Consider the following 26,273-nt stretch of genomic DNA (forward strand, 5'->3'; position numbering starts at 1 on the left):
GCAGCCTGACTCTGAACTTTAACTACTTTAACTCTTCACACACCACCAAACTGACAGGTAGAAAAGGAGTCATTCCACTGACCAAGATAACTGGTCCCCATTACCAAAGGACTTGCAATAGAAGCAAGTAGGGCTGTGACTTGGAGGAAGGATTTTACTGCTTTGGTGGAACATCAATGATCCAATAAAGATTGGACCACCATGAACTTAGAACTTGTGGAAATGAAGGTTGTCATCATTCTACTACAAAGAAATCCCACCCATCCAACACGATGGCTGTAGGCCAGGGGGGTGTAGAAAAGGTGATGAAAAGGAAGGATTATCAATTTATGCCTATTGAGCAGTTATAGAAGCAATTATTATAGCAGCTACTATAATTTATGATCCCTGTTTGTCTTCTGTCTTTCTTTTCTTGCATCCTCTCTTTTGGTAAAGAACACATGAGGTTTCATGTGGCGATGCTATTGAAGCCAAATCAGATCAGACAATATTCTTAATTTCTCCTCTTCCATCTGTTTCAGTTTCTCCTCCTGGAACTTCTACTGCTATGAAGTCCTGGCTCTATCCTTGAAGTCTCTATATCTTCTCTTCTGTATTTCCCATCTCTGACTTTTGGCTTTTTTATCTAGGAGGGTATCATTATTGGGTCTGATTTCTAAGATAGGCCAGATAATTTTCTGAAGTATCCATTGTGATATCTATGCTATTTTTTCTTTTGGAAATCATGCTTCTTTTCCAAATACAGTTCTCTTCCTTGTTTTATAAAAGTGATATGCTCTCCAGTCTCCTGTATCCTGACACTCTGCTTGATACACTCCTTCAGAATGCTAGATTTTGTTTGTTTTTACTAAAAACAACAACAAAAAAATCCGATCAGTTGTTTGAGGAAGTATCTGTTAGAGCCACTTGAAGAGGGGAGATGTTTTCAAAATGTAGACTCCTAACTTCTTTCCTTCAATGATCTCCCTCCCAGTCCCAGTAAGTGTAACATGATCTTGAGAAAAGGTGTCTACATAAAGGTATTAATAATATTCTTAAAATCTGCCCCGGTGACTCCAATATGCTTCTTCCGCATGTCAAGAATCAGCAGGTTGGTATGTACAGTATAGTAAGCAGATGTGAACTCTCTCTGGGAGTTCAGGTCATTATTAGATCAATACATTATTGTCAGTACATTGACAGTAGGTGTGTGGTGCTCCGTGTACCCACAGTAGTAGCTCATAAGATACATTTCCTTGCAGGAATAGTGGGCCAGGAATGTGGGTGGAGTCTTCGAGGTGGCTATGTCAAGCCTGCCCCACCATTGTACCATATTGTTTGGACTTCAATAGGCATTCAATAAATACTTGGGCTATAAGAAATGGGGCGATCATAGTGGTTATTGCCACAGGAAGTCAGGAAAGTATTAGTAAGGCAACTTCAGGCATCTAAGAATCCATCCTTTGCTGGAAACTTTTCCCTCCCTCATTGGTTTGACACACCTCGGGTCAGTTGAAGTCCTGGACCTCCTTCTCTCCGTAGCCTTGTTGCATACCTTCAAGTTCCCCTGCAGATGGGCCTCCATATTTACCTGGGTGCTTTCTCCAGTAAGCATTAGGATCAGTAGCTCAGAGTACAGAGTCCTGATCTATGTGCCCCGAAGTCCTTGCAATTTATCCTTCCAAGCCCTCCTCAGTTTCATGGGTGCTTCAAATCTTTGTCACAGAAAGTCTGGCAGTGTTCAGAGATGTCACTGAAAAGTGTCTATCCGTCCACTTACTTCCATGCAGGCACCTCCTCTCCTTGTCTTGACCTGCAAGTTAGTTGTTGTTCTACCAAACACATGCATCAGTCTAAATCCTCCCATTCCCTTCCATAAATTTTGAAAATCCTTGGTCAATAGGTAATCCTTTTCTGATTTTCCCTTGATGCTAGGAAAATTGTCCTTCTTTTGTGCAGTTTTATAATTTCAAAGAACTTTTGTTGAAGCTCAAGTTTTTATCTCAAATACTGATTTTAGATCTAAATCTCTGCATTCACGTCAGAGGATATAGGCTCATGGATGTGTCCACAGATATAATTTCTTTCTACTGTAACATTTAAACATTTTTTACATCTGAATGAGAGTGTGGAATTATACTGCAGAATCTTTAACTGATGTCTACCAATATTGGGTTATTTTCCTCTTCTGGTCATGGGGGTGACTATGCTCTTAACCTCTTGCGGGCGAGGGCCATGTGACAAGTTTTGCCCAATGAAATGAAAACTGAAATTAACTATGTAACTCCCTTTCTATTCTCTAGCCCTCCTTCCCCTGTGGCAACTAAAGGAATCACATATCACAGATACTTCGGTCACAAGATGGCAGAACACAATCAGCCGGAATCTAGAGTGACTATTGATACACACAAGTCATGAACTTTTGCAGCATTAGGACACTATGACTTTGGAACTGTTTGTTAACATGAAATAACTTACTGTGTTCTGATTGTTTTATGTCTTCCGTTTTCTTTCTTCTTCACATAATACATTAGCATTTTCACTTATCCTTAAAGCCTATACAAGAACACTGTTATTAATGGCTCTTTGGTATTCTATTATCATAAGTTTATGCACCCTGAATTTATTGAACTAACTTCCTATTGTTCAATATTTAGTTGGAAGCATTTTTTGGAAATTATAAATAATGCTGTAATAAGCGTCATTGTGTTTGCTATTGACTTGTTGTCAAATTTCACTTGTGCTAGTCTTATGATCAGATAAGGTTAAATACTGTTGGAAGCAACATAAAACATCAATGTACTAGAATTTTTAAAAACAGTCTTTATTTGAAGATGACATGAATGTTTACACAGAAAATTCTAAGGAATCTATAAAACAACTACAATTAATAATTTATTTAGCAAGATTAGGCCATGTAGAAAATCAATTGTATTTTATGTACTATTGGCAAACAGTTGATAGCAGATTAAATAAAAACAATTCAATTTATGATGGCTTCAAAAACAGTGTTAAGGATTTAATTTATAAATATATGCAAGAACTCTATGTTGATAATTTTAAAGCATGGCTAAGAGAAATTGAAAAATATCCAAATAAATGGAGAAAGATACCATTTTCATGAATTAAATACTTAATATTTTTGATAGGACAATTCTCCCCAAACTGTACTTCAGACTTAATATAATCCTAATCATAATGTTCCTAGCATATTTATAGAGATTGACAAGCTGAAAAAATTGTATTAAGATGCAAAGGACTTAAATATCTCAATAAATCCTGAAAAAGAAGACAAACTATTTAAATTCAAGACTTATTATAAAGTTATAGAAATGAAGAAAGTAGAGTCCTGGTATAGAGATCAATGAATTGATCAATGGAACAGACTAGAGGGCCCAGACACAGACTCATAGTCAGTAAAAATCATTTGATTTTTACCAAGGTATCAAAGCAATCCAGTGAGGAAAAGAAAGTCTGGTCAACTAAGGAGGCTGCCACAACCAAATATCCACCTGGAAAACATCAGCCTGGATTCCTTACTCTGCCTTATACCACTGGTGAGAGCTAATTTAAGACAGAAGATAGATGTAGTTGTAAATGGTAAAATTATACCATACATGAAAACTAATTCAAGATGGAACATAGATGTGTTGTAAATGGTAAAAATTATAAAACTTCTTGGTGAGTTCCCAGGATATCTTTGTGACTGAGGAGTCAGCAAGGTTTTTTTTCAATCAGGTCACAGAAAGTGTTGCTTATTAATGAGAAAGATTTTTATAAACTGGACTTCATCCAAAAGAAAAACTAGTGATCATCAGAAGACATCTTTAAGAAAATGTATAATGAATCATAAACAGGAAAACAATATTTGCTACATAAGTATCTGACAAATTCACCAACTGAATATGTATTCAAGAACAAAAGTCAAACAACTAATGTGGCTCCATTTAAAAAAATAAATAAATAACAGCAGCTTCTACTCAAGGCCTGTCCTAAGGAAGGGGGCGTCGTGACCTTTGTCCTTGGAAAAACCCACAGAGCACTCCTAAGCACATATCCACCCTGCAGAGTTGTTTGACTGTAAATAACAGGAGAGGCCTGTGTCCCGGACTCAGTTAGAGGAGGTGAGGACCCATAGCAACCCCCCTAGCGACAACCAATCAGCATGAGACAGGGAAAATACCTGGAATGTCAGATGACCCCCCAGTAGTTTATGGTGGTTGATAACATGTTGGGAAATCATGTAGTTTAGCATGTATACCCTCGTTGCTTAAACCAATCAGTTCAAAGGAATCCCCCTCTTGTACTAACCAATCACCCCTACCCAACTTGTTCCCGCCAGTGAATGTGCTAATTAATGTTAAGAGTTGTTTGATTTTCCCACAGTGTGTGATGATTTGCTGTGTGATGTTGTGATGCATAGAGTATCTCCTAAAATCTATAAAATATCCCTGGACAAAGGACCAGGACTCACTCCCTGGGACTGCTGCATTGGGAACGGTTGTGAGTCTAGGCTCAATAAAGACTCTTTATGTGATTGCATCCGATTTGGCTCCTGGAGGTCTATTGGGGTCCCACGAATCTGGCATTATAGTTGAAAAGTTTATTGTGTTTCATGGTTTCACAGGTTTAGTCCATAGACTCCTGACTCTGTAGCTTTGGGCCAGAGGTGAAACAGAACATCAAGACGAAAGGGTATAGCAGAGGAATACAGCTCAGAATATGGCACCAGGAAGCAGAGAGCGAGCACAATATGGTCACCAAAATACAAATCCCAAAGGTTTGCCCTCAGTGACCCACCTCCCCAGCCACATCCTACCTACCTACAGTTACCACCCTGTGGTTAATCCATTCAAGTGTATCAACTGTATGGATAAGGTTAGGAGTCTCCTAGCCCAATTATTTCACTTCTGATTTTCTTTCATTGTCTCACACATGAGCTTTGCATTGTCTCACACATGACACCTAGTGTGGCTAAAATTAAAAAGTAACACCAAATATAGGTGTGGAACAACTGGCATCTGCATATGTTGGTAGGAATATCAAACAGCATGAACACTTCAAAAAAATATAAAATAGTTTCATATAAAACTAAACATATACTTATTTATGAAGGTCAATTTTATGTTCCAATTTGGCTAGGCCATGGTACCCAGATATTTGGCCAAACACGAGTTTAGTAGAAATTATCGTGAGGAATGTTTTAGATGAGAATAACATTCAAATCAGTAGCCTTTGAGTCAAGCAGATAACTTTGCATAATGAGGTGGGCTTCTCCATTCAGTTGAAGGCCTCAAGAGAAAGGACCAATGCCCTCAAGAAGAGAAATTCTTCCATGTTGCCTTTGGACTTGAGCTACAAAGTCAACTGGTGTTCTGCAGGTTAGAACTTGTCAGCCCCAACCATCACATGAGGCAATTCCTTAAAATAAATCTCTCCCAATAGAAACGTACATACACATATCCCGTTGGTTCTATTTCTCTGGGAAATCTAGCAATTCCATACAAGACAATGAAAACCAATGTCTATAAAACTAATTCCACAGGACTGTTCACGTGGGTTTATTTCAAATAGGCAGGAGCTGGGAACAGAGCAGGTGTCCATCAAGGGAAGGATAGATAAACAAACTGGAGTATCTCTGCACAATAGAATACAACTTACTGATAGGAAGGAATGAGTCACCGATAAACCCCAAAACGGGGCTTAACCACAGAAACGTTGCTCTGAGTGAAAGAAAAGCCCCGCACAAAAGTGTATTTACAATGTGATTCTATTTGTCTCAGTTTTTAGGGCAGGGAAAACTAATCTATGTGGGAAAAAAAATTAATAGTTACTTTAGGGGGAGGGGATGGAGACAGGAACTAAAGAATACTCTGCAGTAATGGGGGGTTGATGGGATTGGGGTGCATAGGTTCAGGTCTCCTTCAGGTCTCACCAAATATTACAATAAAATTAAAGTGTTTTCTTTTATGTAAACTTTACCTCAAATGGAAAAAAGAATAAGAACTCTAAAAAGGAATTAAATTCTAGAAATTGGTGCACATTCCTGATGTGTTCAGGAAATGACGTGCTGATGTCTGACACTCCACTTTGGAGTGCACCAAAAATAATGTGGACACATGGATAAACAGAAGGGTGGAGAGATGAATTGATTACACTGCAGAATACATATAGAGATGTTCACTGTAGAAACCAGGCAGTGTGTGTTTGCTGTGCAATTATTTCAAGTTTTCTGTTTTGTGGGGAGCCATCCATGAAAAGCACATGAGGATCTTCTCTCAGCAAGTAGCCAGGAAGATTTTAGGTTTAACCTTGGGAACTATCTGTGGCTCTCCCACACAATAGATTGCCCAAGGCACATGGCCTTTATCTTCTTCTTCGCTCTGCTCGGAAGATGGGTGTAACCCAGGGAACTGGACAGCCCAACTCTAACCTTTTTTGGAGAAGAACATTTTATGGAAGGCTTTGATGTCCCCCAGTACAAATAAAGCAGGCTTGGGCTTCGTTTTGCCAGAGTATACATAGAAGCTCAATCCGTATGATGGGCTTGCCCGTCTCACCCCCCATTTTACAAATTATTTTCTGTGTCCTGTGGTTTTTTTGTCGTTCTATTTTCCTAGCTTTTATTTCTCAGTCAGCCCATTCCAGTGAGGGGAACCCCCTGCACAGGCGAGTCTGTTTGAAATATTTCTTAAGCACATTTCGGAAAAAAAAGAGAGGTTTATGTCTTTAAGACATAAATGGTCAGAAAGTAAGCAGTCCAGAGATTTTTTCGGAATCTAGGTTTTTTCTATATATTTTTTTTGCCTTCCTTAGCATGCTACCTCATGACCCAAGAAGGCTGCCTAGATCTTTATGTATCTATTCCACATTGCAATCTGCAGAATATTCAAAGCATCCCAGTAATTCTTTTCCATCTCTCATGCATCATTACATTCTCTCTCTCTCTCTCTCTCTCTCTCTCTCTCTCTCTCTCTCTCTCTCTCTCTCTCGATTATGGTCATCAGCATTCAAATCTGTAGTCATTTTTCTCACTTTAAAAAACATCCTTCTCTTGACCAACCTTTTCTACTAGCTCTTTTGTTTCTTTGCTGTCCTGGATGCAAAATGAAAGAGGGAGAGACAAAAGAGAAGGGGAGGGGAGGGGAGGGGAAAGAAGAGGAGAGGAAGAGGAAGAGAAGAAAAGGAAGAGGAGGAGGAGAAGGAAAGAAAACAGCAGAGAAGCAACATATGCTGTCCCTGATTCTACAGTCAGGACTAAACTCTCAGACTTTATCGTACTTGTTGCCTGTGCCACACTCAGCTAATTAACCTTCCGATTCCATCGAGCTTCCTGGATGTCCAACTCGGTTTTCCTCCCACTTCCCTAGCATCTCTTTCTCCTTTGCAATTTACCCGCTTCTTCCAATGTCTCCAGGTTTTGTGCCCCAAGGATCAGTTCTCAGACCTTGTCCTATCTCTGTCCCATCTAGTTCCAAGGGACACTAGTTCCCACTTGCTTTCAACTCTTAAAATTTCATTTTCGGTCCACCTTCTTTCCCAAATTCGACTCTTACTATCCAGCTCCTACTATGAGACCTTCCCTTACACATCTAATAGACATACTGCACACAATATTTCCCAAGCCAAATTAACCTTAGCTTCTCCATCTTTGTGGTGACTACTCCATTTTCTGGTGCTTAGACAAAAAATGGAGTCTTACTCTTCTCAAATTTTTCTCATACCCAATGATCAATCCAGCAGGAAACCAAGCTGATCCTACCTTCAAAATATGCCCAGAATCTGATCACTTTCTACCTCTTTCCTTCCGCCCCCAGCTCAGGTTACTGCAATAGATTTCAAACTGGTTCCTGTTTCTGCCTTTGTCCCCATGAAAATCTATTTGGAACAGTGCATCTAAACTGGTTCTTTTAAATATTAAGTCAGGTGACATCACTCTTCTATTTAAAGCCCTGCATGGCTCCCTACTTCCCCAAGAATAAAACCTGAAGATGTTCAGTGGCCTACAAATCTCTGTGTGATCTGTCACACACATTGCCTTTGGAACAAAGTTTCCCCATGTGTGGTGACTTCAGCCACACTGGTCTCCTAGCCATCCCTGGAACACCCCACACATGCCCCAGCCTCGGGGCCTTAAACTAGCTGTTTCTGCCCAGAACACTCTTTCCCCACATTTCTCCTTGGCTCATACCCTTTCCATCTTTGGGTCTTTGCTCAGACCTCCCTTCTCCAGGAAACCCATCCTGACCATGCTGTGCAATCCTGCATTGACCCCACCCTACCTCGGCCTAGAGACCCCTGATCCCTCCGCCATGCTCTGAATAGGCCTTTTTACCTGCAGTATGTATTTCTGCAAACATGCAATCAATGTGCGTATTTATGTCTATGTCTTGTGTCTCCTCTATCAGGAGACAGATCTTGGTTATTTGCTCACATGCATACCAAGCGCCTGGAACACTACTAGTACTGATGCTCATCGATTTACAACCCCTCAGAGGTTGAATCGGAGAAAGCATTTAATGCACCTAACCTACTGAACTCACTGGCATAGCCACACAGAACATTCCAAAGCCTCAGTTGTTTCCCCTCTGGATCACACAGCCGACTGGGAGCTGTGGCTCACTGCCACTACCCAGCCTCACAAAAGAGCATCAGGCTGCATGTGGCTAGCCTGGAAAAGGATCAAAATTCAAAATTCCAAGTACAGTTTGTACTGAATGCATAGCACTGTAGCGTTTGCCCCATTACAAAGTCAGAAATCGTTAAGTCAAGAGCCATCGGTACAGAGACCAATACATACTCATTAAACAAATAAATGAGGCACGCAGAACTGCATGGACAAATGTCCTCAAATCCTCTAACCAGCAACATTTTATTCTTCCATTATTTATTATTATTAATATCTCCTTCCTCTAGGAGAAACAGATTTTTCTCCTACTGATCAACACTACACTACCTAATGAAGGGCTTTTAAATTCACTCCTCCAACCAGCCTTAAAATGTAATCAGGACCCAATGAGGAGGAGAGGTAGACTTGGTTAAGAAAAAAAAATCATACAAGCAGTCCATTTGAAAACCAGAGTCTTGTAACAGGTGGGTTCTGGCCTCAGAAACATCAAAACCCAAAATGAAAAAGTCAAATATCTATTAACAGTCTGTAGATATATTTCTACTTGAACAAAAATAAACTGAAAACAAAAACAGTTTTTTTAAAAAATAGACCTCTCCTAATTCCTGCTCATTTGCTAAGGAATCAGGTTCAGATCTTTTTCCCTCATACCTTATGGGCCCATTTTTCCCTGTTACAAAATCACGGAAAGCAAAAGTGCCAATCAGAACCATCTATTAAATAAAAAGGTCAATGTTACTTTCAACCAAAAAGCAAATTGCTCCCCCTGAGATTTGCCACTTGTTACATGTAGCTAAGATGCCCAGATGCAGCAAGATAAGTGGTATCTCAGGTCTCCTTGAGCACCCCATTTTTGTGCTGTGCCTGTACTAATATAAACTGTCAGGCTTCTAGTTCCAGGGCTCCTCCATCCATGATTGGAAAGTCAGATGATTCTGTCATGATGTGTTCACTGTAGCCCAAGCAATCTGCATGTGGCTCCTTTATAACTTCTACACAGCTGAGAGAAGATGGGACTTTCAAAAACAGCCCGGTCACCTAGGCATTGGTCAGATTTTTTGTTTGTTCTGTTTTTTGGTGTTTTTTTGTTTTGTTTTGTTTTGTTTTTTGAGAGAGAGAGAGAGAATATTTTAATCTATATGTTTTAGTTTTTGGTGGACACAGCATCTTTATTTTATTTGTATGTGGTGCTGAGGATCGAACCCAGCGCCCCACGCATGCCAGGCGAGCACGGTTCTACTTGAGCCACATCCCCAGCCCAACTTGGTCAGTTTTTGCATGAGACACATTGCTTTTTCACCTATAGCCAAAGAAGGGGTAATAAAATCAGCTAGTGTCTAAATTTAGACAACAGCAAGAGTCAAAGGTTGGCCACTGTGCCCAGCATTTTCATTGTCACAGTGGGCAAAGAAAAACAAGGAAGTTGAGATTGAAAACATAGTACAAAATCAGAAAGGTCTGGAAATCTAAATATCCCTTTTGTTATTATGGTTCTTCTTGATTCATTAATGGATCTATGTTTATGGAGTCATCTTTCCACATCCCTTTAAGCTATCAGGCTATTTTGCTGGTTACTAGGTCAAAGTTGGGTCAAGTGTGTGTGTGTGTGTGTGTGTGTGTGTGTGTGTGTGTGTGTGTGTGTGTATATGTGCTCGAGGTGCCTGTGTGCTAAAATGTGTTGATCATTTGTATCAGACCATGTTATGTTTAAGATATGGGGTGTCCCCCAAAAAACTCATGTGTGAGACAAAGCCAGAAAGCTTGGTTCATGATTGGTTAATGAGGGCTTTGACCTAATCAGGGCCTTAATCCCCTGATAGGGCTGAACTGGGTGATGGCTGTGGGCAGCTAGGCTGTGGCTGGAGGAGGCAGGTCACTGGGGGGCGTACCTTTGGGGTTTGTATTTGTCCATGGGGAGGGAAGTTCTTTTTCTTCTGGGTTACCACATCCTGAGCTGCTTTCCTCTGCCACACCTTTCCATTATGATGTCCTTCCTTGCCTTGAGCCCTGAGGAATGGAGTCAGCTATCTACAGACTGAGGCCTCTGAAACTGTGAGTCCCCAAATCAACTTTTCCTCCTCCTTCAAAATTGTTCTTGTCTGATCTTTTGGTCACAGCTGCGGAAAAGCTGACTAAAACAACCCATGAGGACTACTCGAGTAGAAGGTGGGTGGGGACAGCCCTTTCCTAAGCCCTTCAGCTCCAACAAGAGTAATTCCCTTCCAGCCCATCATTCCCTGCTGACAGTGTCAGTTCTCTTAAAACACCATCATGGCAGAAAACCAAAGTGTTTCGTGAAAAGCTCTTTGAGCTACTTGACACCCCATGGAGTCTTGGTCGTAGAGAAGCATTGCTTCTGGTGGCAGATATTACAGCAAAATTCAGCAAGTCAGATTCATTCCAAAGATAAGATATTCCTGATTCATCTTAGCCTGCTCCTGCCTAAACTGACACATTTGCTCATGAAAAAACCCCTTGAGGTGTCTTTAAATGGAGAGGCAGGAACTATTGTTCTTTTACAATTCATAAGAACAAACAATACTTGAACTTGGCCCTGGTGAGAATAAGGGGGGAGGAAGGATCAAGAAAGCGAAGGCAGGAAAGGAATTAAGAACTAATCTAAGGAACTGATAACTATATTCCTGATACTTAGATGTTAACCTAACAAGAAGCATGGATGTATTCACTGTTCCTCCCTTAACCAATGGCTAGCTTGTGTTTACTCATTCCTGGGCTCAAGCAGCCCATGGGACAGTAGCCCATGGGGCAGCAGACCTGTGTATAATCAGCAGCTGTAACAAGTACAAGCTAAAGGAGATGGTTTAACTCCTCTGAAAATTTCAGTTGGTGAAGGTTTCTATTAAAGGTATTGTATTAATCTGTTTTGCATTACTATAATCAAATAACTGAACCCAGGTAACTTTATTAAAAAAAGATGTTTATTTAACTCAGACCCATTTGGTGGTGGTCTTCTTGCTAGTAGAGTCCTGATACAGTGAAAAGCATTACATGATATGAGACAGGCTATTCATGAGTGTCATGTGTGTATTGTCTGGTCTCTATCCCTCTTCTCAGAAAGCCAACAATATTCAATCATGGAGGCTCCACTTGGATGACCTTATCTTAATTACCTCCAAAAAGCTCCACCTCTAAATACTAAAGTCTGATTAAGTTTCCACCCTCTTAATACCTCACATTGGGGATTATATTTCAACCCACAACCCCTGACAGACACACTCAAGTTTGTGTGTATGTGTATGTGTGTGTTTTGCAAACCATAGCTAGCCCATAGCTGTTGTGGATACTGAGCAGTCTTAGAGGAAGAGAGAGCCATTTCCACTTGACCCTGGCCTGTCCAGAACAGCCAGTATGGGTATGAAATTTACATATGGTTTAGTAGTTGGTAGAAGACCGAGAAGGGCCAAAGGTGATCTAAATTGGGACAGAATACTTCCTTGGCAATCTGTTTGTATGATTTTTCTCTCAGTCTAGTGTAGTGCTCTGTAATGCACCCATCAGAGCCACCCAGCACAAATTCTGTGGGGAAATAGCAGTTCTCCTCTCTGCCCCAGAAGGACAGCAGGCTGAGGCCACCTGTGCTCCACACCTGTAAATCCATCCTGCCTGCTGCCATCATCCCTGTCCTTCAAGGACCAGTGGAAGACACCTCCACCACATGAAGCTGCACAGATGACTCCAGCTCATCACGATCTCTTTTGAGAGGCCAACGAGCACGTGACCGCATCTGTCTCCCCTGCTGATTGGTGGGGCATCATCGTTGGTCACTCTGTGGTCTGGTTGCCTAGGTAGCCCAGATGATAGGCCCAATTTTTAGGATGCAAGGGACTGAGTCTTCCTGCATAGGTGTGCCTTCCTACAGCCTCATGGATGGAGCGCTGCTCACCTGTTCCTTTGTAATATTACCCTTTGCCCTGTTTAGGAGAGAATGTTCCATGGAAACACCTTTTGTGTGTCCCCTTCTCTTACTCTGCCTTTGGGTGTGGCCTTCCTAGATGACAGTCAACTTGCTGACAGCAGACGTCATGAAGCTACACTCAGCCCCTTGAAACCTGACCCCTTGCCTCATTTGAGTAGCTTCTTCTCAATAAAAGGGGTCAGCATGCTCTCTCTCTCTCTCTCTCTCTCTCTCTCTCTCTCTCTCTCTCTCTCTTTCTGCAGACCCTTAAGGTCAGAGGAGTCGTCACAGCACCCCCAAAGACAAAGGTATTTCTGTCTCTTGTGTGGTTGTTTCGTGCAGCCCAGTTAGCCCAGTTTCCCTGCAGTGATCCCTGAGTGTTTTAGTCGTGAGTCACCAGGCAAATGGCATCCCTGGGTGGGCAAAAGGTCTGAGTATTTATGTCACCGGGAAAGCGGCAATCTCTTTTATCTCTAAATGCATGCAGCCCTCATAGTCTGAGTCACATCATTTCCCACTCGACTCCACATTCCTTGGTACTATCCTATTACACCACCTGTGGTACGATCCCCCAACAAAACTATGCTCTTCTCCGAGTCAGAGACTGAGACTTTTGCTTCCTTGTTTCTCCCCCATACCAGGCAGAGCCATGCACACAGGGGAAACAGCCCAAAGGGGAGGCACTGCGTTGCTCTCAAAGTCGAAGATCACTGCGTGTATCATAAACTCCCCGCATCAAGAGCTTCTAAATCACATGTAGCTCTCAAATTATAGAAACCAAGTCAAACAATAGAGGTAAGTCACTGAAGGATTAAAAACCATTTCAGCAAGAGCCTCTAGCTACAGAGACAAGGTGGTTACAGGAACAGGGGAGGAAGGAAGATCTGATTCCAAATTGACCTTTACAATGTGTTCAAAGGATGTGGAGAGAACGCTAAGGAAGCAGCGGACAGCAAGTGAGGGGCTGCCTTTTGAAGTGAAAGGATGACAAGAAAACAAGCACTAATTGTGAGGGAAGGAGTCTGTGAAAGGGCATGAAGGACAGGGAGGTAAGCACCACGCACAGGGCCACGAGAGCTACATGCCATCTTGACAGCCTTCTCAGACAGAGATGTAGATAAAATTAGAAGACATGCAGAGGTGAACACAATGATTTAATGATTGGGAAGTTCACTGAGTAGAGAAAGTGTCAGAAAAAAAAAAAAAAGTCTAGTTATAAAATCTCTCCTGATCCACCTTGATCACTCCCTAAGCCAAGCCATGCCCCTGCCTTTTCTAGAACCACAGAGCATTTTTATCACGTGCAGTGTGCCTGGAACTTAACCCGGACCACCTCCAAGCTGCACAGCAGCTGAACAATGTTAATTCTGTTATTTTTATTTTATAGATGAACACAGAAAGGTTCAGAGACTTCGTCGTTTGTTTATTTCTGTCCGTCCAGTGAATATTCATTGCTGGCTTTCTTTGTACCACTGGAGGGGTGTGAATGGGGCTCAATGTGTCTCCTCTCATGGAGCTTATGTCCCAAAGTCAGGGTCGAGAGTCAGTACTCTGGCCATGGTTCAGACCCCCTCTGATTCTAAACCACATACATAGCCTCTTTTTTTCTCTCTTCTACTCTAACAAGGAAAGCCTGCCTATGTTTTCTCTGCAGATCTGTAACAAACAATATAATAAACTGTTTGGTCCCAACAATCCTGAAGTTTAAAAGATTGTTTACACCACCACATAAAATATGAAGTATATGGAAACAAGTATATGGAGAAAGACTTTTCTTAAGACTTATGCAAATTAAAGCAATGCCTGGAAGATTTCTAGAAGTAGGGCGGGTGGAGAAGACAGGAGGGCTGCCCTTCCTACTACAATCAGAAATAAGAAAATTACAGAATTGAACTTGGAAAGAATCCAAGAAAGGGAAACAAAAGAGAAAGGGAACCCACAGCCAAGCGACTGCAATAAATGGGTGTCCCCTCCCCATGGCTCCTCTGGGTGCTAAGCCCAAACAGAGACTGTAGAGGCCGGTGCTGATGCCAGGTGTGGCACCAAAGCCAGGAGTTGGGAAGCCTGACAAAGCCTCTGCATCTTCTGGGATGCGTGCATTCGAGATCTGCCCTCCCAGGGACAAGGAAAAGTATTCAACTACTAGCCCTGCTTACCACACCCTGCAACAGACCTCAACAGATCTTTTTAGAAAAAGTAAACTTATTTCTCCTGAGGCTTTGCATCCTTTAATTATCCACATTGTATTCAAAAATCATAACCTCACTTCATACCCCATAAATATGTAGAGTTATAATTTGTCAATATATATTTTATGAAAGTCTCTTCGTAAAGCCTAGAGTCACGACAGGCTCCGTCCTTCAAACCAAGACAACAAAATTTTGCCCACAGCTTGGGAAAAAAGGCAAATTGCCTTATCTTCCTAAGGTCAGGGATGAAAATAGTGACCTTTAATAAATGGAATCTCAGAAACCATAAATGTATAGTATATTTACTTCATATATGTATATTTACTTCATGGAAAGAAAGAAAACAAAAAACAACAACAAAAAAAAACTTCTAGAACTCTTGCAAATGCAAAAACAACAACAAAAAAATCTCATTAAAGGGACACTTTCGTGACCCATTTATGAGTGAAAAGAAAAAATCCCACTGGATGTGAATTCACAATGACAATTTGAAATTCAACGAGGAAATGAAATACTATGATATCAGGTTGGCAAATGACCCAAATTGAGAACGGGAGCTAAGAGGACAATTTGAAAATGATTATAAAATAAACAAAAGAATCAAGAAGATAGAAAAAGCAACAGGAACTATAGTGAAAAAAATAGGTCAGAATTTTTTAAAAAGACGTTTTAAAGAGAATTAAGTGGAGGTGTAAGAAATGAAAAACTTAGTCATTGAAATTAGAAACCCAATGCACAGTCTACAAGAAAATTAGATACAGCTGGTGAGAAAATAGGAAAAGCAGAAGAAAGTACTACAGAAACATTTCAAATACAATAATGAAACGTAAAAATTACAAACAACAGCTAAAAGACATGGAGAACAGAATAAGATCAAACATCTATCTAATACCAGTCCTTGAAGTAAGTATTTGGAAAACAGGGAGAAATGTTATTTAATAAAAATAATTTAAATTAATACCAATTTTTAAAAGATATAGGTCTTTGAACACCTCTTTGAATCATTAGCAGAAAAAAACATAAATTACTATCAGCCACATTATAGTGAAAGTGCAAAATATTGAAGATAAAAGAAATTCAAGGGCCAGGGATATAGGTCACAGATAGAGTGCTTGCCTTGCACACACAAGGCCCTGGTTTCAATTCCCAGCACCCCAAACAAAAACAAAAACAAAACAAAAAACCTAACAGCAACCAAATGAAAAAAAAAATCTACTGACAAAAGAAAATCAATCAAATTGGCATCATATTTTCTATTAGCAAAACCAAATGCCAGAATTGTGTCTCCTAAGGGCTGTGAGAATCTATCACTGTACAAATTTTTACCTAGATAATCCATCCGTATGTTATTCAATATGAAATATTGTAGCCACTCGTCAAATGTGGCTACTCCAGACTAGTCATGTGTCAAGTACAAATAGAAAAGTACTATGGGGTAAAATTAAAATACACTAGTTTCAAATTCTTATGAAAATATCTCATTAACAACACTTTTTACTAATTGTGTTGAAATGATATTTTGGATATATTGGGTTAAATAAAATAAAATATATTATTAACAGTAAATCTACCCCTTTTTTTTTCACTTCTTAAATCAACTCTACTGATCTTCATTCAGTAACCAAAATTTGCCACCTTCCTCCCACCTCAGGCTATTTGTACTTGAAAATATTCTTATTTGAATCCTTGGCTACCTTGTATTTTTAGCACCTCTTTGACTTCAAAGTACACGTTGGTTTGCAGAATGGTTTTATCTACATCTGTCTCCCCACTGAAATGATTGAAAAGTCCACTAGAACAGATATGATGGCTGTCCCATCCACTCTGCATGCATAGCCCTTAGCACTGTGTGGCTCCTGGACAGAAGGTTAAGGGTGGGTACTTCGGTACCTGGTGGCATGGTTTCAAATCTGCCTCCCCTGGGTGTTGTCAATCTGACCTCGGGGCAAGTCATTCAACTTTTCTGAGCTTTGGTTCTATTTTATTTATTTTTGTTTGTTCTTTTTAGTTACACATGACAGTAGAGTCCATCTGGACATATTTATACACACATGGAATATATCTTAACTGAGCTTTGGTTTTAAAAAGGCATTTCTGTACTCGCTGCTATTTTCATCATGAACTGGTGAATGAAACAACTCATAGGTGGGCTCTTTCTTTCATGCATTTTAATACGTGCCTGAGTGTTACTTCAAAAATTTGAGTATGTGACAAAATAGAGAGGTCAATGCTGGCGAAAGGAAAGTTCAATGTTACTCACGGTTCCCCTGGAAGTAAGAGGCACAGCACACCACACAGGGCCACAGGAGGAAGCCCCAGAGCTGGTCAGGATGCGGGTGGAGGGAGGGGAAGGCACAGCTGTTGTGGTGGACTGCAGGAAAGTCCGGCGAGGCAGGGCAAACAGCTTAGGACTGGTTGGTTTGAAGAAGTAGGGCCTGTTCTATACTACCTGATCTTTGGCCCTAGGTTGATATAAGGTAGGGGAAATATTGGCTTAGAATATGAGAATTAGATAAAAGAAGTGGTTGGTGTTTAAGCTGTAGATTGGTTGGTCTGCATATTCACTGGAAAACTGCTTATTATCTCTAGGAATGAGCTAACTCTGGAAGTGGAAGTGGATCCCCAGGTGGAAAGCCCTGCCCCCCACCCAGCCAAACCCAGGATATCAACTCATGAAATAATAAAAAAAAACCATGATTAGTTCATTTTTGAGCCCCTTTTGTCCTTCAAAAGAGTAACAACTAGCTATAAGGTGTCCTCCCAAAGCTCGTATATGAGAAAATGCAAAATTTTTCAGAGGTAAAATGTTTAGATCATGAGAGCTTTAGCCAAATTAGAGTATTAATCCACTGATATGAATTAACTGAGTAGTAACTGTAGGTAGGTAGGTTGTGGCTGCGGGAAGTGAGTCACTGAGGGCATGACTTGGGGGTTTATTTTTTTGTCCCTAAAGAGCAGAATTCTCTTGGATTCCTGGGTGTGCGGTGGTTTCCTCTATCACGCCCTTTTGCCGTGATGATCTGCCTCATCTGGTTCCCAGGGCTATTGAGTTTATCTATCATGAACTGAATCTCTGAAACTCTGAGCCAAAATAAACTTTTCCTCCTTTAAGTTGTTCTTGTCAGGTCTTTTGGTCATAGCAAAGAAAAGGCTAACTAAAACACAGAGCAAATTGGCTTCTCCCTTGTTTCTGACATAACTTGGTTTATCTGGGCTTCTTTCCCACCCACCACTTTCTCTGAGAGATGACTTGTACAAAACTTGCTATAGTTTGGATATGGAATGTCTCCCAAAGGTCCATGCATTAAAGGCTTGGTCCCCAGGGTGGTACTAGGAGATGGTGGAACTTTGCAGAGGTGAGGTATTGAGGAAGATTCATTTTTTTTATGTTTATAAACACTTTATTCAGGTCATAATAGCAGGAGAGTTTTCAGATATCGAGCGCCATCTGTGGACTACAGGTGGACCAAATCGGCATGGAAACCCACTGAATAGGAAAATCTGGTATTTGGGAACTTCCAGTGGCAATCCTGCTGGCAAGATTGTCCAGATACATGTGAGTCCTATTTGGCTCCGCCAAGACCCACACAGCACGGGAGATGGGGGCACCTGCTATAGCCACACAGCCTCTCTGAGATGGATGTAGCCTACCAAGGTGCCAATCAACCTGTTGACAACAAGATATCAGGAAACAAGACTCCATCCCTGAAACCTTATCCCTGCCTTTGATAAAGTTCCCCCTTAAATAATCCACCACCAGAGCCATTTTTCAGTTGTTCTGTTCTAGATCCTACCAGGACTGGAAGAATCTATCAGGCTTTCCTGTAAAATTATAATTCTGACTTTGTCTTTTATTTCTTCACCATTTCAGACTATATTTTCTCAGGTGGGTTATCCCCTCCTGCACAGGAAAAATTACCCTGGTGAGGCACTGGCCACCTTGCGGGCGCCTCGTGAAACCCAGCTAGATGCATGGTTACAAGGGAGGTATTCCTGAGTCAATGCAGGTGGCTGTGGAAGATTCTTAAGTCGCTGTGGGTGGGCCCTTGAAGGAGATTCTGGGAGCTAGGCCTGCCTCTTCCTCTTTCTCTTCCTAGCTCATAATGTAAGAGGTTTTACTCTACCATACGATTCTGCCTTGATGTGCTGTCTCACCACAAGCCCAAAGCAACAAGGCTGACTGATGATGAACTGGAACCTCCCAAACTGTGAGCCAAAGCAAATCTCTTCTCTTTGTCAGTTGATTATCTCTGGTAATCTAGTGATGGAAAACTAACTTTACACATGACCTTATCTATTCTCCAACAAACCAACAGACTAAAAGCTGGTCTTATTTTCAGGGTACCCCCTGGCTTCGTGTATCACCAGCTCCCAAGAAACTCTAGAAGAAATTAGTTCAAACTACTCTGAAGTTTCAAGGAAATTTTATTACGCATCCCAAAACAATAAAATAAAACAAATTAGATTTTTTCCATTGTATGTTACAGTAGCCACTCACAGTAGCTTGAGAAGAAGGCTAGAGAGGTATCCCAGGAACCCACAGGCAGTCCACCTAAGGAATGACATGCCTCAAGAACTGCATAGAAACTCTCTTGCTGTTCCTCTTTGCTGATCTGCTGTGTTCTTCCTGCTTTCTCTACAGACCAATGCTCTTTGCTGCTTCAGTGCTCATGGTGGGTCGAAAGAACACCACTACAGCTGATTGGTCCAGTTTGGTGAGGTACCTGTCTCTAGTCTAATCAACTGTTGCTAGGCAGTGAATGGCTTTATCCAAAATGGCTGCTAAATGCCCTCTGCTGAAGGATAAGGGAGAGTGTGGGGGTGAGGGAATTGTGAACCAAGCAGACAGAAACAATCACCATGGTTGAATAGTTTGGAAGGTTAAAATGCCAGTTAAAAAAGTTAAACAGGACTTATCCAGCACAAAGCTAGCATACGTTGCACATTTTTAGAGACTGATACAGTGAGCAGTGTTAACCAGATGTATTCAGCTCCAAACATCTTTTTCCCTCCAAGACTTATTAAATATTACAAGATTAGATTACTATGGAACATGACTGCCAAAGCCCAGAGATTGTGGCCCATTATTATTTTTTTTTCCAAAGTGCTTTGTACATGTGGCCGAACGAAACTCAAAAGATTCAATCTTCTGAAATTCTACCTGAATGCCTTATATAATAATTGGATACACGGGGGCATCGGTGGTTAATATTAATTCACAAGAACTAGGTACAAGAAAAAAGTGTGAACCCTGATGTACCTGCCTAAAGTAGAATCATCATGATTTGATCAGAATTAATCCTCTGATCTCACTGTATCCACTGAGAAGATTGAGGAAGACGAGTCACTGTCCCATAATCACACAGCAAGTCAGTAACAAAGTTGAAACCAGAAATATAGTGATAAATACAGTTATTAATGACAGAACAACCTTGGGTACACAAAACACTGAGATTTAATTTTGCAAATATTTGCCAAGTCTGCTTTGAACTAATTGGCACAAGGGTACTGTAGAAGTGCCTGGATTTTATGATAAGAGAAACAAGGATTTGCATCAAGAGTTCGGGGACTGAATCCATGATTGCCAGCCCAAGCTGCGCCTCAAGAGACTCTGAGATCACATTCTTTGCTGCCACACTGACAGCCACCAAAGCCGCCTGTACTCAGAGCAGTCACACTGGGAACCTTGTGGAGTGTTTAATCCTTAATTTAAATCCTAATGATTATCCAGCCTATTTGAGAGTTTAACTCAGTCATCAAAGGTTAAACTGCCTCTGGGTTCTGCATTCAACAAGGCAGGAAATTAGTTCCTTAGCCTTAAGTCCAAGTGGAAATAAAGTTGGGTAAGACAGAAACTGACTCTACCTTTAAAGATCAGTAACAGAGAAAGTGACTCTACCATTGTGCAATTGACCCTACTAAAAGCTCCGCAGAGAGCTGTACATGCCACCAGCAGCCCTACAGCAAGAAATGTAGTCCCTCTTCATCCAGCATCCAGAGAGAGCAAGGGCCCTCCATGGGGCACAAGAGTAGCTGGGAGGGTAGCAGAGACCTCTTGCCACCCACCCTCCCAATCCTGGTGCCATCTTTACATCAAATGCAGAAAAAGTAGTTGAAGTGAGACCCATCTTTGGCCAAAATGTAGCTAAGAAATTCCCAGCATGAATATTCTGTTTGTCCCTAAACCTGTGCCAGCGACTGTTTTTAAAGCAGGTTCACACCTGATGCCTTCTATAACCCTTGGAGAGGGATCACTTAATGGAAAATGTTCATCAAAAAGATGAAACAGCCCTCTTTTTCCAAGCACCAGCCTCCCAGTTAGGTAGTTCATATGAGCATACTCAGGGACAGAAGCATTGCAGGAAATAAAAGATGCTGGGGGACTTTAGTAAGTCACACAGGGAATGAGCCCAGCCCTTGAGGTTTCCTCTAAAAATCTGTCCCCATGAATCAGCATATGAGGCCCCCAACCACCACGACCACCTCTCCCCACACAGCTCTCCCTGCCCCATGCTCTGAAGGCTATCACTGAGGCAATTTTGCTTGCTTGTTGTTGGATATGTGCAAACTGCACAGGCTGCAATGTGTTTTGCTAATCTACCCTGGAATTGATGGACAAGTTTATCATGATCTGTCTAAGTAGATGTCCTACTATGCACCCAGCTACCTCCTGAGACAAGAAGGCAAACCCACAGAGGTCTTCTTCTCCAATCCATCCTTAAACTGTGTCCTGGATTATGCTTTCCTTTGCCCTCTCTGAAAATTTTAAGTCATGAACACATGTTTCATCTTTATTTGATTTTCTCAGCATTGCCTTGAGGTCATCACTACCACAATCTTGTGGGAAGTCACAAAACCATTTCCAGTCCAAGCTGGATTCGTTTCGTGGAGTATGAAAACACAAGAAGATAACCCTCCCTGCCACCAGCTAAATCACTGTGTCAACATGAAGGAGAAGCAAATATAGAATGACCTTTATTTCTGTTTCATTTTATTTCTCCATAGTTAAAGGAATATGTTTTTCATTATGAAATATTAGGAAAATGAAAGAAATATAGACACGAAGTCCTCCTGCAAATCTCTCATAACTCCACCAAAATAAAAGAATTAGCAGATAACCCTTTCTTTTGTTCTTTTACAACAGACATTTACAAGTGTATCAAAAATTGAGAGCTAACATTTCATGAATGCTTCAATGCAATTAGTCCTTTGCTAAGGGTTTTAATATATTATTTCATTTATTTCTCATCACAACTCAAGGTAGAACATGCTACTTATAATCTCTGGGTTTAGTTATACTTTATGTATGGTTTTGTTTGCCCATTTTTTTCTTCAACATTTAAACATTAACATTTACTAGTATGTTTGTAGTTGTCGTTTTTAATTATTTCCTATTTTTATTTTAATTTCATTGCATATTATGAATTTAATACATTACATACTTTTAAGTGTCTTTATGAAGAAACAAGTTGTTTCCAATTTTTTTATTTCATAAATAATGCTGTGATGAACATCTTTATACATAACTCTTTTATATATGTAGCATTCCTTTAAGATAGTTTCTCTGCAATGGAAATACACTTATATCAAATAGGTATAACTGTTTTAAGTGGTGTATTTAGTTATTTGCAGAACCGATCCGATCCCCTATAATTCAAAGTACTTTTGTATAATTTAAAGAACATAATATCCATCATTCTCAGAAGTTACTAACTATATTATCCTGCTAAGAATGAAGCAGCATTTAAAATGGTTTTAAAACTCTAATAACATTTCACCTCAAACTTTACACAAAACTGAAAATTCTGCATAATATAAAATACCAAAAACTTTTTGAAAGTGTGTTAACATAGTATAGCTGCTTTGGTGTTTTTGATAAGTGTAGAAAAACATGGAAGGCCTAAAATTCATTCATAATCCCACTAGCTTCTAGAGATCATCAAATTGAATATTTCAGTAAGTTTCTTCCATTCCTTAATGGAGAGATTGGATAGATAGATAGATGATAGATGGATAGACAGGCAGATGGATAGATGACACCATATAATCCATTTTGTATACTGCCCAAGGAACATTCTATAATATGAATCTCCTGATGATCCTCCTCCTAAGGAGCTGCACCAATAAATCCCGCAGCCTTTGGAGAGCATCTCCCAACAGGTTCAACACACAATGCTCTCCACAGACCTGTTTAGAGGCTGAAATGCAGAGATGGTCCCTCTCTACCTCAGCCCAGATCGCAAATAGAGCAAGATTCTCTGGTGGCTATCACCATTGTTTCAGACCGGATGGCTGAGTGTTCACCCATATATGAAACACAATACCCATCAGCTCTCCACTGACCTGAGGAAGGTGACAGATTTCAAGAGAATGAATCTCTGACCAAGGAAGGACGTTCCTTAGTTAAGCAGCAGGAAACAGACTCTGAAGACTGTAACTTGTCAAGCCAGTCAGATGGAGCGTGCTGCTGATAGAGGTATTTTTAGAAGCTTAATCCTGCTGGGAGAGGGCGGAGGGGAAGCTAGTTTCATATTGAGGTCCAGTGACAAGCAGTTTAACCTATTGAAATCATCTTTTGACCTCAGCTCTGGGAAGAGGGCCCTGCATCGATTGTAGGGTGCTCTCTCACCCCCAGGGTTGTCTGTCATGGCTTATGGAAAACACGCTGCTAGGGCTTACCCAGGGCTTTGGCTCACAGTTATGGCACTGTTGCTCCCATTTCTTTTTCTTTTTCTTTATTTAATATGTTTTTTAGTTGTAGTTGGACACGATACTTTTATTTTATTTATTCATTTGTTTTTTATGTGGTGCTGAGGATCGAACCCAGCGCCTCGCATGTTCTAAGGTGAGCGCCCTACCTCTGAGCCACAGCCCCAGACCCTGTTGCTCCCATTTCTAAGTTGGGAGATGCTAAGACTCAAAGGAGATCAGTGACATGCCCTGCATCCTAGCCTGTGCCTAGTCTCCACTAGAACAGGAATCTGCCTCAGGTGGGGCTGGGCAGGACCAACACAGAATGTTAAATGTTTCAACTGTAAAAAACAGTAACTACCTAAATGTGCTCCCTAAGGTTTGTCATGGTTGGTACAACTCTCATGTGGACCCAACCCACAAAGGATTCCTATGAAATGAGAGATGGAAGAAATCTTTAAAATCATGTGTGGGGAAATGGTCAACTTCTGCCCTTCGCAGAGCTGAGAGCCACCACATTATGCCTTCCCCAGAAGCAGAATTGAATATTTAAATGTGTTGCCAAAATCTAAAGCTCAGGAAATCTTATGTAAAAGTCCAGGTTTCTGATTTTCCTGGAAAAGTTAGGATATCTTCCAGTGCCAGACTCCCATTGCATGATAACAGCAAGCTGTCTTCATTAGGAGTCACACAGCTGACTTTCCAGTTGACTACTGTCTCCCCATTCGCTATCCACGTTTCTTATCCAAAAGCTCCATGTCTCCTAAGACCCATTTTGCAGATGAGCAAGTTGACCTCTGGATATTTTTAAAACATGTCCAGAATCAGACAATTTGTGAACATTCTTATTCCACCCGTCTTAGTCAGAAGCATGCTTTTGCCCACAACTAGCTACTGCTTAGAAGAGTTTTTGCAAGTCTTCAGCTTTTATAAACTGCTAGGATGTCCTTCTTTCCTGGAAAGTCCATCTTGATCTGTCTTCATTTCTGAATTGAAGCCCTTCTTCTGTTATCAAGTTGTTATAGTTTAGATATGAGATGTCCCCCAAAAGCTCATGTGTGGGATGATGCAAGAAAATTTAAAGGTGAAATGATTGGGTTGTGAGAATCTTAACCTAGTAGACAAGTAGGGTGTAGCTGGAGGAGGGAGATGGGTACCTGGAGGCCCACCTTTGGGGCATATATTTTGTTCCTGGTGAGTGAGAGCTTTCTCAGCTTCCTGGTGTCCACGTCCTGAGTTGTTTTCCTCCATCACATGATGTTCTGTCTCATCTTGGGTCCAGAGTAATACAGCCGACTGTCCACAGACTGAGACCTCTGAAACCGTGATCCCCAGATAAACTTTTCCTGCTCTAAAATTGTTCTTGTTGGGTCTTTTGATTGTAGCAGCAAGAAAAAAAAAACTGACTAAAACACAAATCGAATAGAATAGGGTGGGATGGGGGAGAATAGAGCTCTTCAGTAGAAGAGGTCTATTCAGGGACTCTCAATGTGTGGAAGCATTTGTGATTCCTTTGATCTCAGTTACACATTGAAGTCAAATGCTTGAATCCCAACCCAGACCAATTAAATCAGAATCTCTAGACCCAGGTGTTAGTATTTTAAGTTCCTTAAGATGGTTGCAGTGTAAGATTACAGCAGAGAACTGCTGCTCTCATCAGTCTCCAAGGTGGTTGACCAGCTTCTATTCTTCTATTCTAGTAGTTTCATGAGATTGGTTCCTGGAACCCCACAAATACCAAAGTCCACAGAGGCTCAAGTCCCTTGTACAAATAGCATAGTGCTTATGTACTTTAAATCACCACTAGATTACTTATAATACCTAAAACAATGTAACTTCTATCTGAATGGTTATTGTATCACATTGTCCATGGAATAGTAATTTTTAAAAGTCTGTATATGTTGAGTAGAGATGCAATTTTTCTGAATATTTTGATTTGCAACTGGTTGAATCTGTGGCTGTGGAACTTGTGGATATGGAGGGCCTGCTGTACTCATGAATCTTCCTAGGTGTGGTACTTTAGTTTAAGGGGTTAGCTTTCTTCCTCTGAAAAATGAGGAGGATAGAGTAAATCCATAATTTCCAACGTGGGTTTCATCATCCATTAGAATATACAAAGGAAATTTTGAAGTCATTGAACTACATTTAATACTGAAAAGTATCTGAAAGAAATTGGACACTTACCTAGGTTAATACTGCACGTGTTAATAAAGATGTTAGGTTTCTTTATTTTTAACCTGTAAATACATTATCTTGGTGGGATGAATCTAGTTTCAAAACATGGGGTTACGAAGAGAGGGGGCAATGTCTTTTGTGAGTAAAAATGAAAAGGAAGAAAGAAGGAAGGGGACAATGATTTCAAGGGTTTCTCTCAGTTTCCTCATCCAGTGGTTTGATGGTAACATCTGGGATGAGGAGCAACTCTTCTAAGGAAGCATATATTATCTTTAAGTGTCCCTCATAAAAGAATTATATTCGACACAATGCAGTCTACTCTTTCTATATGAGATGTTCCAACACCTGGACACCTACACCCCTAAAGAGAATAGGTCCTGAATTCAGGGACCTAGCTCAAGATTTACTTGAGCCCAACAGCTTGACAGCCAGGAAGGGCTGAGGGGGCAAGAACAAGAGTAGTATTGTCACAATCCACATTGGTGGACGGTGAAAAAATAAAACATTTTGCTACTGACAGATAAAAGCTTCCTGACAATATGCCTATTTTCACCAGTTGAAGGTCTCCCTCCTAATCCACTCTCACCCAGCTGTGAAATTATTCTAGTCCATGCAACCATTTCCCCCAATAAACATTTTCCTTGCCTGAAACCTGGAGGAATTTCATGAAGGAAGCCGTACTCTTTCAGCTGGT

At 40.8% G+C, this 26,273-nt stretch overlaps 1 protein-coding gene and 1 long non-coding RNA gene across 2 annotated transcripts in view; one reads left to right on the forward strand and one right to left on the reverse strand.

Moving 5' to 3' along the window:
• The window catches only part of Slco3a1 (solute carrier organic anion transporter family member 3A1), a 381,072-nt gene extending 377,978 nt beyond the window's left edge, over window positions 1-3,094 (forward strand). The window contains exon 11 of the mRNA XM_078051215.1: window positions 2,283-3,094. Coding sequence (XP_077907341.1) covers window positions 2,283-2,374 — 92 coding nt within the window. The 3' untranslated portion in view covers window positions 2,375-3,094. The remainder of the gene's footprint in view (window positions 1-2,282) is intronic.
• The window catches only part of LOC144378017 (uncharacterized), a 135,335-nt gene extending 109,885 nt beyond the window's left edge, over window positions 1-25,450 (reverse strand). The window contains exon 1 of the long non-coding RNA XR_013439447.1: window positions 23,057-25,450. This is a non-coding gene — a long non-coding RNA (uncharacterized LOC144378017). The remainder of the gene's footprint in view (window positions 1-23,056) is intronic.
• Window positions 25,451-26,273: the final 823 nt, after the last annotated feature.

Source organism: Ictidomys tridecemlineatus, chromosome 5 (genome assembly GCF_052094955.1).
Source record: "Ictidomys tridecemlineatus isolate mIctTri1 chromosome 5, mIctTri1.hap1, whole genome shotgun sequence".
Lineage (NCBI taxonomy): Eukaryota > Metazoa > Chordata > Mammalia > Rodentia > Sciuridae > Ictidomys > Ictidomys tridecemlineatus.